Here is a 12,483-nt window from a genome sequence, read left to right on the forward strand (position 1 = left end):
GTCCTCATCTATTGAAAGAGGCTAATAATAACTAGAAATAGGTTTTTTGAAAAGATTAAATTAGTCAGCAAATGTTAAAATGCTTAATATAGCAGATGGAGAATAGTAGGCACTTCATATTCCTATTATTAGTTCTTATTATGACCTTTAGTCTAAGGCCTCTAAGAGAGTAGACTGGTTCTCATGTTGTCCCAGTCTACAGGGAAAAGTTTACTGTAGGGGAAACCAAGACTACACTGAACACCCACATCATGTAATAGAAAACAATGGTGCTCTGGTTGTCTTGGACAATCTCCTTGGGAGCCTGCAGCCCTCTTGCTCCTGAAGCTGCACCAGGCATAAGCCCCAGTGCCACACTAGTCCAGAGCTGCAATCTCCAGACTTGGCAGAAACCAACTAGCTCCAGGAAATGTCATTCTATTTCAGAGCATATGCCCTAATTCCAAGAGAAGACATGGCCAAGGCTGGGGACAGGCAAACCATGATGAGTCTACCCAACTTAGAGACTAAATGACCTTTTATTTTGTCTAACTAATGCTGTATTACAGCCTCTTCTAGCTCTTTACATCTTCGTGGGTTTATCTGGAGATTTCAGTGTTGTGTGTATGTGTGTGTGTGTGCAGGTAACAGATTTATTTTAGTCCACAAATCAAATAAATGAAATCATCTGCAATGGAATGGCTATAGGGGCTAGTTGGAGACTAAACATCCATTTCCTGGCATTTATTTAGAATATTTATTCAGAATATTTATTCTAAATATTTAGACTATTTAAGTTGCTTTCACAGTATTATTCTGAGAGCACAGAGAAAGCAGTCACACTGATTATGCAGATGGAAGGAATTAATCTATATTATTTTCTGAGGGTCACAGGGAAATAATGGCAAACAAGGTTGGAACTAAGATTTCCAAATCCCAAACACAGGACATCCACCTAAGGGCCACACTGCCATCTTCTACATAAAACAGAATAAAACAAACTTGGTCCTGTGCAAACAGCTCCTTGGGTTTCATATTCTAAATGAACTAAGAATTAGCTTTCTGTAGGAGGCAGTCTAGGAGAGTGGACAAGAGCACACACTTGGAGACACACTGAGTGGGTTCAAATACTACTTCTATCATTTACTAACTGCTAGATTTTAAGTTCCTTGATTTTGGGGGACCTCTGTTTCCACATCTGCAAAAATGGAGATAACAGTAACATCTAACTCAGAAAGTTGTTGTGAGGACTGAATAGATTAATACTTGTGAAGTGTCTAGTACATAGTAAGTGCTTAATAAATGTCATCTATTATGGTGGTGGTGGTGATGGTGATGATGATGATGGTGATGATATAACTTGCTCAGGAACATCAAAGGAAGCATAAAAGAAGATTGCCCTGTTTTTGGGGTCCATCGATACACCCTACATTTTATGAATAGAACTTTTTATTTACTTCATTTCTGTATGAAGCTATAAGGCACTTTTACAGCAGAGCTGGGAGCTACATTCTGCTACCTTACTCAACTAAAAGGTTCATTTTACACCTGCGAATAGGAGCTGAACTATTTTTCTATTACACTAACCAGGCATTTTTCTAAGTGACCTTTCTCATCCTCAGCAATAAGGAGGAGTAAGAAAGTACAGTCTCAAGAGATTTTAGGCAGTGCTTCTTCTGAAGGTAAGGAAAAAGGATGGAGAAAAAAGTTACACCTCAGAAACTTGAATCTAAGCAGATATTACTGATACCTGATACCATACAGACAATCTTCCTGAACACATGGCCATATGACCCAGAATGTTTGAAGAGTGCTCCCCTTCTCTCATATTTTCCCACCATTCCTTTTTCCCTCATTAGTGAATACATATTCTTTATCAAGCATTAGTATTAAAGAGTATTTTTTAAAGCATTAAACAAATTAAAAACAACAAACAAACTGGAATAGCTTCATGTGGAAAAGAGCTTAAAATTAACAACTTCAGCAAAAATCCAGTCAACCGAGCAAAATCTTTAAAAGGAAGCATTTCAGGCAGAAAGGCAAACAATACTATTTGCTATGTTGAAAAACATTCTCCCAGAGGAAGAATCTCTCTTTTGATGACAATCATAGTGCTATTCCTACTAGTACGCTCATTAACTATTCACTTCTTGAACATCTCACATTTGGCAAGCCCTTCATCACTCCAGGTACTAGCAGTACAAATTAGTTCTCCAATATAAAGCAGGAGAATTATTGCTGCCAGGCTAAATAATTATTGTAACTCCCAAGCATTAGTCCCCTCCTATCCTAAAAAAAAAAAAAACACTCCTTCACCTAGACAAGGTGCTTAAAGTCTCAGCCAAAGGCAAATATTTTTTATCAAAGAAATCTTAGAGCCTTAATACAAGAAATTTCTACATGGACCACAACAAAGGGCACAGGGAGAATTTTTAAATATTTGAAATATCTTTTTTTTTTTTTTTAAGGTTCTGAATGCCAGGAATAAAAATCCTGGTGATTATGTAGCTTTTTAAAGCACTGCAGGCTCCAACTTGTCATGGCTAATCTGAAAAATGCCCTTTCTGGGCTGTGCCAGAGGATTCCTCCGATATCTCCTAGAGAGGGCTGGAATCTGCCGGGAGCCTTCGCTGCCTCAGGGCAAGAACATCCCTGCCCCGGACTTACCATAGTGTCGAATTCTACAGACCCCACTAGCTGAGACACCTCGTGAGATACCTCGTCAAACTCCTCGGGAGACATGGGGAGGAGGTTGTCCGTAGTCTGCAGTCTAGAAGGGTGTCTAAAATGGGGAGAGAAAGGAAAATGAAATTTTAACATCCAAATTATGACAGCAGTGGTACAAACATAGATGTCTCATCTTTTGCCTGAGAGTGAATTATCACTGTACTATATTTTTTATTTCTGGTAAGTCAATACACTTGTAAAACACATTTGATGAAAATGCATGGATCGTGGGAGGTTTCTGTCCCCAGCCCAGCCCTTGGGGAACTTATTGGATTCTAGAGGTGTGAGTAAGCAACAGCCAGATGGGACCCTGCGCCACCTCTGCCTGGTTAAATCTAGATGTGACATGTGCAGCCGTGTCGCCCTGAGACAGTAACGCCTCTTGGCTTATCCTGGACAGAGAAGCACCAGAGAAACGTCTGGGGAGTGCCTCATCCCTACCTTGAGGTTTGTATGCAGATAAAGCTGCTCCACAGAGTGTTTTTACATGAAGGCTACATCCATTCACCCCAAGACAGTGCTGCAGGCCAAATAACTGACAATGACTTTTCCAAAATTTTTGCTACCTTTTATGAAATGAAACAACAAAATAAAAGCAAGCGGAGAAAATGTATCTCAATCATTATTTTGGCCTTTTCTAGATTGAAAAGAACTACTTTCCCACTCTGATCAATTTTTGTTCATTTTATTTATACTTGTTCAAAGTTATCAGTTTTGGGAGAAATTATAGACCTTAAATACAACTTTGGATTTTTTTTAAGGCAATAAAATGCTGATTGGCAGTGACACTGGGATCTCTAATTAGGATCTTTCCAAAAAGTCCGACTATGATGGCAGCAGCAATTACAATGGAAAAGCAAAAGGCAAGCATCTTCAACAGGCCCCAGCCAGGATCGAGGCTGGCATGAGGTGTTTAAACATGGCACTCTTCGGTTTTCACTTACACTTCAGACACAGAAATCAATTCAGTCTTGATGTATCCAGTTCCTTTAGGGCCATCAAGTTCCATTGGTTCTGGGGCTAGAAGCAAACACACCAAGTAAACTTTCCATTAGCAGAGATTCTACAAGAACAGAACAATTAACTCTCTTTGATTAAAAATTTGCTGTATTTTTTGACAGTGAGGTTAGAGTCCTTTAACTTTAAGAGGTTATGACCTTCCTGCTTTGGTTACCTGAAATTCTGGTGGAATGCAGAAGCAACTAGAAGTAAAGGGAATGGGATTTCAGTTCAGGAATCAAGCTGGGAGGTTTCTCCTTCCGAGACCTGAAATCCTACAAGAAGCTGTAGCTCCAAATATGCAAAGTTATATCTGGTTTAGTGGTACTCTCTTGGCTGTCAAGGTAAGCTGGGAGCATCTTCACTCCCAAGTAATTGTCCTAATACTGAGGTTTCTGATACAGAAAAATAATTAACTTTGTTGGCATGTTCCAAACCAATGGATCTAACTTGAACTTTCTCATATTCAATTCAGTGAAGACTGAGATGCAGGAGACCTGTGTTCTGAGCCTAGGCCTACTCTTAATAATCATTACTAATAAGAATGTGATCTAATAATCAACCTGGTCGCCCCTGGATGAACTGCTTTACTTCTCCCAGGCCTCAGTTTCCTCAGTTTTAATATGAGCAGCCTGGCAAAAATCAGTTGGCCATGCATGGTCTTCCTACCCTTTACCCCTCTCCATGTGGAAAAAGTAGTAAAGTCACAGAGCCAAAAAAACAGAAGTGAACTTTCCCAATACCCCACAAAAAAAGTATTTATTCATTTCTTAGCAGCTCAGGCCAAATAATGTGTTCCGTTTCAAGTGTGCTGTGTTTGTACCATCTTTTGAAACCCTGGTATTACCAATTCAAAAGAAGGTGGTGGATTAATGACATAACAATGCGGGAGCCTGAGCTGGCACCCTGCACCTATAAGGCAAGGGCAAGTTTGTGTTATTAAGCCCTTGAGTTTAGAAAACCTTTGGACAATAACAAAACAAGAAGACTCAATTGTGAGTAATGACTGCCATAAGTTATTTACTACTCATCAGGGCAATGATTGCTTGCTCTCCCCACTCACCTTCCTTTGGCCTGGAGTAATACTTTCCAAAGGCATGGTCTTTATCTATATTTGGATACAGATACTTCAGGGGATTCTCTGGAATATTTTCGGCAGCCATGACTTTGTAATTGCGAATGATATCAGGGAAAGTAACAGCAGAGAGTTCTTTCTTCGTGTAGGGTTCAACGGCATGGAAGTAAGGTTCTAAAAAGAAAAAAAACGGAGTGAGTCCCACGGAATGGCCCAAAACAAGAGGAGAGAAAGAAAGCACTGTAGGGTTGATAGATCTGAGCGAACCTGGTAAGAACCAATCACAGTCTAGGAATGACAACAGATAGTGTACTGCTTTCGTTATGTCTAAATAAATTATAATCCTTTCTTAAAAAGAGGAAATATAATGACAGTCATTACTCTTTTGTCATTATATGCTTAGATTTGCAAATCTGGCCAAAAGAGGATTATTAAGCAGCTTTAAAAGCCTGTATCTTCAACAACATGCTACCCCTGGGCAAATAAGTAATTACTAACTGGGTCATATTGGATGGAGCCATGGATAAAATTACAAAAAGTTAAGCTTGCTTTCTGTTGGTTTTTCTTTTCATATTGAAAAAACATAATTTTTCATTTAAACAAAGATGATACATGAAAAATAACTTAAAAACAGATTCTATTTGCTACTTCTCCATCTAATCCTTAATATAACACAGCACAGCTTAATTCACTCCTGCTCTGATTTTCAGACTTAACTAGAATCCTCTTTCCTAAGTTGTCCAGAATCCTCCCTCTTAGGGGTGCACATTACAGAGGCTGCAGGGCAGGTGCTCTGGGGACTCTGCTCTAGAACCTCAGGCTACGTTGGCAGCCCAAGTCCTAGTAGCTGGTGCTGCCCTGGTTAAACAGCTCTGCTCGCCAAGGGTTCTTCTTTGTCTTTGATTGGTTTGTTAGCACATTCTCTCCATCTCTCAGCTTGTTCAGGAAGGAAACTACCAGGGAAGAAGAGAAAAGGGCAGTCTCTAACATCTACTGCCTACCCCAGACTCTGATCCCAGTTTCCTGCCCTTTCGTCAGAAGAAAAAATTAAAAGAACAAGAAAAGTATCCCATCTTGTTGCATTTTCCCACTGAAAGCATTAAAGTCACTGGAACAAATCAGTTTTCCTCTAATCCTTCAAATACAGTCAACTATAAGCAACAATGAAAAGTAATCACTTTCTCTTTATCGTTTTTTTCATCTCAGCTGTTCAGCCTTATCCCTAGAAACCTATTTTATGATGCCAAGGATTTCAAAGTCTTTTAGCCAGGGACTCATTTGGTTAAGTAGAAACTCAATACACAACAAAGATAAACTTGCAGCTGCTCCATCTGAAGGCAGTGTGGAGGGCTGCAGCTCATCCTGGCAGCCCCTGCACCCAATCCCCTGCTAAAGGGCTGCATGGAGATTACCGATGACAAAGCTTCTCACAAAACCTGTCCCTACCTGACCACCTAATCCTCATGGGGAGAAAAGAGCTGTATTTTGATAAGAGGGACAAATTATTTTTAAGAAATTTAAGAGAAAAAAATAGAGTAACATATTTCCAACCAGAATTAAAAACTGTCAAGAGGCTTCTATGATTTTTAGTGGAAGACAACAGATTTATTTACATCAAAGAGAACCAGAGCTTTTAAGGCAGTAGTTCTCAACGATGGCTGCTCACCAGAATTACCTAAAATCCTAGTGCCAGGCCTCCAACAAATTAGATCAGAATCTAGGGATGGGGACCCAGTGTCAACATTTTTAAAGCTCCCAGGTGACTTGAATGTGTGGCTAAAGTTGATAGCTGCTGTTTTAAAGTCTTTGAAAACCCAAATGTGTTCCAGTCTCTAAAGAATGAACCTTTTATTGATGAAATTTCAGAGCTATAGGGGTAGCTACCTGGGGCAGAAAATGCCTTCCACGTTCCTCTCAAGTCCACCCAGACACCCAAGAACCACTTCCTCAACTGATGCACAAAGCAGTCTGCAGTGGTCTCAGTACTTGCTCCACCACTTACTGAACACCTGACTGGCAAAGAAGGTTCCCTCAGCAGCCTACAGAGGTTCCAAGTCTCCAGTTGTAAATTTAAGCTTTTATCATTTTTAGACAATCAATTTAGAAAGAAAATTATTTCACCTCCTTTCTGTAAAGCAACACATCCGTGTATTTCAACGTGGGATTACCGTTGAGTCTGGAAGTTTGTGCCCATGGAAAATGTTTCCCTCCAGAAATTATCGGTTATACTGACTCAGATCCTGGATCTACTGATAACAAACCTGGCAACCAGGAGAGAACTTGGCCTTGTCTTTTAGAAGCCATCTTTTCCACAATATGTTCCAGGCAATGAGTCACAAATACTCATGGTGATTTATTAAGTCCTGCCTGGGAGCCTCAGCTGGGGCTGAGTGCATGTAGGATCTGCAATTTTGTGGCAAAGGCTCAATATCTGGGTGAGCTGATTTGCAAAGAGGAAGAAGGAATTTCACAAACACACTGCGACCGGCAGGTGTGCAGGGGTGTGTGTGCCCGACCGCCCTGGCTTACCGCCTCCGTTCTGGGACCTCTCCACCCAGGTGAACGTGATGGCGCCTTCCCGGCAGCTCTCACTAAACCGCAGCAGGAATGTCCCGGGCTGCTGGTCCTTCAGCAAAGCCCGCTCTCGCTCCTTGCTGATGAAGCCCATGATGCACCTGGACATTGAGAGGAGGTACAGAGGTACTCTGTAGTTCAATCACAACTTTAATTCCCACATAACTCATAAATTTAGAAGACTGAAACTCGACAAAAGAACATATGATAAAAATGTATAGACTATTTTAGGTGCTTTAAAATCTATTTAACCAACACTTTAGGAAACGTTTCGTTTACAAGTATGTATGCTGAAGTCCAAAAAAAACCAAAACAAAACCTTAACATGCTGTCAGTAGGATGCTATAGATGCTCAATAAATATTTGCTATATTTATAACCATTTTATTTTCACATGCTGATTTTAAAGGTCATGAAAATGCATGAGTTTCATGCATTTTTTATACTGGAGAGGAAGGCCCAGACATTATATTTTCATATTCTGACACTTCTTCCAATCTAGTGTTCACATATCAACTTTTGCTGACATACCAACTGATTTAAATAGAAACAATTTATCAAGTTGAAAAGTTTTGTTTTTTCCTCCCTGTAGACAATACTGTAGATGCTCAAGAAATTCTTGTTGAATGAACACATGCATGGATGCCACTGTTTCATTTTTTTCTTTAACTTAGCTTTGAAAATACAAATACATATACCATGAAAGGATAAGTTTAATCTCATGATGTCTTGAAGGGACAGCCTCTGCGGGTGTCTTGTCAGATAATGAAGCCCAGATCAGGCCTGTCTCAGCCTTGCAGTTGGGGAGCGTGAGCTAAGAGTATGTTTCAAAAATACACCAAAAAGGCCCTTACCCATCATTCCAGAGACACAGCAAGTGCTTTTTAATGAGTTCAAGGATGCTTTCAATCCAAAGCCAGAAAGAAAAATTTTTATCATTTATATTTTCCTGCAAGTATATAAAGGCACATATTAGGAACAAAGAAATCCCAAACAGTGACTTCCCACCCCGTCCCCATCAGATATTAGTTTGCGAAGACTTCCAGCAGCCAGGGCTGGAAGGGCTGAAGAGAGCAACTGGCGGTTCCTCTGCAGGAGTGTTGTCATCTCCACAGGAACCACAGTCCCTCTGTTCTTATCAGCACTCAGACACCCAGATCTCTGTTTCCCTTGGCCCGGCTCTGCTTCCCTATCTGCTTCCCTATCCAAACAGTAGCGAACCAGCCAGGGAATGGCCTCCTGGGTGGATCGTGGAAACAGAAGCTCCCCCCGGGCTAGTAAGCTCTGCATGCAGTGGTCATCAGCACTGTCTGGGGACCTCAGTGGGGTCTCACTTTTCCCTCCACTGGTCCGTTGGCTTGAGCAGTCTTGTCAACACGCACCCAGGCGGGCAGCCTGTCCACGCAGGAACAGCGCACACGCCACAGGGATGCGGTCAGAATGCTGCCAGGCAAGGGCAGCGGGAGGGAACGGGAGACTCATTTTGGATATGAAAGAATGTTATCAGGCAGGCAGGTGCTTCCTGTCCAACCCACACTTGGATATACCAACCTCCCAGCCTGAGGGAAAGTAAACAACTTGGCCCAGGGGTTCCTTGGGTGAGAGGTGCACAAGCCAAAGTAAGCAAATGGTTAAGTAGGGATGCCAGTGAGAAATAGGAGAACCTCTACAACCCGAGAAAACAACTCAGACAGGTATAAAACCCACCTGGTACTCACCTTACAAAACCTTGTCCACGGAATGAGACCATCGGGGCCAGCATTCGGACCTAAACAATAAAAACAAGCTTTATCAGTAAACAGAAACTGTTTTTGGTTAGATGGGTGGCTCTTGCATTTATTCTCAAAGAAAAGAGCCAACACCCAAAAAAGGAAGACTGGATGTACATGTTTGATATTCTCATCTATACTAATGCTAAATTAATTGAGCAATGATCATACATGCTATGAAAGGACATAATTAAAACAGTCTAAAAATATGTACATGTGTTTGATTTTAATGGCACAAATGAATGGATGGCATATCTTTTCCTTTCTTAGGGAAGGAGGAAGCACTGCAAAGCCTCAACACCTGCTCCCTCCCTCTCCTCTGAAAAGAGAACACTCTTCTTAAAATCCCTCTTCAAGTTACTCTCCTTACCAAGACCATCAACCAACCATACCTTCTGCGTTAAATCTAAGCCTGCCCACTAGGCTTCCTAAAGAAGCCTTGACGGGGTCCCTCTCTACCCGATATTATTTCCCACTGCTTCTCCTTTACTTTGCTCCCAATGACCAAGTCTCCCAACCTTTCCAAGTTCAAACTAAGACTAAGATCACCCCTAATTACACAGTAAAACTTGACGTTACAAGCTTATTTTGGACATTAGTGAGGCATTTCTCCTGGCCCTCCTCCAAATAGGACATGCTGGGAGAGAAAGTTTGATCCAAATCTAAAGCCAGGTGAGAGGAAGGAGAGAGAGGAAGCACAGACACCATCATCCATGAAAACTACAGCAGCCCAGGCTATGAGAGGTGGTGAGCCCATTTTCTTTCTTCTAAAAGAACCACAAATAAGCCATTACAAGCAGAAGAGATAACTCTCTTAACTCTCACCAAATAAGGAGATGGAATACAGTGATTTTACACATCTTAATAAATGGCACAGCCGCCCACTGCAGCAACACAGCTGAGAGAAGGCCCTGGTGAGCACCTTCTGGTCGGGAGGGGCCTGGGGTTCTCGCAGTGCAGAGGGAAGGCGCCGCCGAACCCTACTCCTACCCCGTCGGGGACTTTCCTTTCTCTCCCCAAGGTTTGTAAGACTTCCTCTTCCTTGTCAAGGAACTTATTTTGGCCACAAGTAATATATTTTACTTAATTAAAAAAAAATCCTTCTCAGAAATGTTATTAGCATTTGACAATAGGGGAAATGATTCATTTAACTTGTTTATCACGTCTGTATCTCTTTCCAAGGTGAGGTATAATTCTCACTTAGCTACAATAAACTGCAGCTTGAAAAAACAGCAGATCTTAACATTCTTCTACCTTTAACAAAAGAGAGAGCAAGGAGGGAAAAAGAGCAAGTACAGATATCTTAATGAATGTCAATTTTTATATACATAAAAAAATTAACATGCTCATACCAAGAAGCTTCTCTCCCAACATGTTCAGCTGGTCCACATTGAGACCTCTTTTGGTGACAGAAGAAAACTGCCAACTCAGCACCTCTGAAAGCTGAGACCATCGTGCACAAGGCGGGTTCAGGAAGAAGGACAGATTCTAAAGAGAAAACACCCAGAAGCTTAAGGGCTATTGAGGAGCCATCAGTCACAAGCTAGGCACTAAAACTTGGACCTGTCTGTCCCAAAGTTCAATTCTAGTTTATGTGACAGACAGAAGTTTTCATATAGGAGAAGAGAAATAATTAATCAACAGGAGCATTTTTATAGGTTTCCGCTGAGTATTCAAACACTAAAACTTGAGCATGCTTGTTTAATAGATGTATACATTAAATAAAAGGAAAGACAGTAAAGGAACTCTTTCACAATAAATATTATATGAAAGTATCTATTGCCTGAGCTTATTCACACAGAAGGGAAATCATAATTCTCATTTCTAACACATCTAACACATACACAGGCTTCACTTTTCCAGAATTGCTTACGACCCTTAGCAATGCCGGGTGAGTCAGGTCATTTTTCCCTCAGCATCTGGCTGGCTGGGGCTATATCAGATGCACAGAAGCTGGAGCCCAGGGTCCCTGGTTAACCCCTGGTAAGAAAGCAGCTGTGTTTCCCATACCCTGGGTTCTGTCACCAGCATGTTGTACCACAGGATGGAGGCCCAGCCGCTCGGGAGCTGGCTGACGTTGGAGATCACCACGACGGGGAGGGAGGTCGTCTGAAAGATGGAGAGACCTTGAGATTGTCTGAGTCATGGAAACAGGGGCTCCAGACAACTCTGCAGCCTCAGAAATTAAGCAGCGGATTATTCGTAAATGTGCAGATAGATTACACTTGAAAACTAAAAATGTAAAGTTATATCCTTTTGTTCGTAGTTCAGTTTATCTGTGACATAGTTTTCAATTAAAAAATAAGTCTCAGAGGAGGATCCAAGATGGCTCATTAGGGAGAGGCTGGGCTCACTTCTCTCCCAGAAAAACACCTAGTGGTCAGGGAGACACCATCAGCAACAATGAATCCAGGGCTCTGGAGATGGGGGGATGTGCTCTACAACCCCCAGGAAAGTGCAGGACAAAGAGACAGAGACGCTGTGGTGAGAGATCCCGAGAAACCCCCTTCAGTCCCAGTACCTGGCACCCATCTCCCACTCTCAGGGCAGAAAGTGTCCAGTTCACCAGTCTCTGGAGGGCAGGCAGCTCCAGACTGAAAGGGCAGCAGAAGTCCACTCTCCCAAGAACAGGGCAGGACACAATCTAGCACTGTGCAAGCTTCTGGGCAGTGAATTTGCACTGCTGGAAGCACCTGCAGTTTAAACCTTTCTGGCCTAGCTCAGCTATGCCACTGTCTGGAGTGGGCAGGGAGCTGGCTAGAAGAAGAGCCCTCCTTCTGAGGGCTGAGGGGAACAGGTTGCCGAAGAGTGCCATCTGCTGGCAGGCAAGGAAGTGCACCTCTGGGAAGACATCTAAAAGGCTTTTGGACAAAGAGGGGCGTATGCCAGACAGGTCAGGAAAGTGCACCCTTGGTGAGTAAAATTAAAAGTTTTTAGGCATCTTTACCCTGACCTTCTCCCTGGGGCCCTGTGGAGCTAGTGTGCACCCCTTTCGTTGGATCCTGGTCCAGGCCTGGTTAGTAACTCTGACAAACTAAGTGTCAAGGAAGAACATTAACAGAAATCCATTCAACAACAAAAGCTTTAACAAGAGAGATAATCCAAACCTCAGAGTAAACCCACCAAGATAATCCCATGCCCATACACCAGCAAAAGATGATAAGTTGTATTAATAAACAGGAAGGTATGGCCCAGGCAAAGGAGCAAATAAAAAAGTCAGAGGAGATAGAGAATCCGGAACTAATCAAAGATGTTCAAACAAATCTCCTAAACAAATTCAATGAGATAGCTAAAGAGATAAAGGATATTAAGCAGACACTGAGTGAGCATAAAGAAGAATTTGAAAACATGCAAAGAAAAA

General features: G+C 41.9%; 1 protein-coding gene across 1 annotated transcript in view; it reads right to left on the minus strand.

The window, feature by feature from the left end:
- The window catches only part of STAT1 (signal transducer and activator of transcription 1), a 68,547-nt gene that overhangs the window by 14,265 nt on the left and 41,799 nt on the right, over positions 1–12,483 (minus strand). The window contains exons 16-23 of the mRNA XM_037848485.1: positions 11,133–11,231; positions 10,475–10,610; positions 9,072–9,121; positions 8,208–8,302; positions 7,310–7,455; positions 4,769–4,954; positions 3,651–3,726; positions 2,647–2,761 (exon numbers count right to left, since the gene is read on the minus strand). Coding sequence (XP_037704413.1) covers positions 2,647–2,761; positions 3,651–3,726; positions 4,769–4,954; positions 7,310–7,455; positions 8,208–8,302; positions 9,072–9,121; positions 10,475–10,610; positions 11,133–11,231 — 903 coding nt within the window. The remainder of the gene's footprint in view (positions 1–2,646; positions 2,762–3,650; positions 3,727–4,768; positions 4,955–7,309; positions 7,456–8,207; positions 8,303–9,071; positions 9,122–10,474; positions 10,611–11,132; positions 11,232–12,483) is intronic.

Source organism: Choloepus didactylus, chromosome 9 (genome assembly GCF_015220235.1).
Source record: "Choloepus didactylus isolate mChoDid1 chromosome 9, mChoDid1.pri, whole genome shotgun sequence".
Lineage (NCBI taxonomy): Eukaryota > Metazoa > Chordata > Mammalia > Pilosa > Megalonychidae > Choloepus > Choloepus didactylus.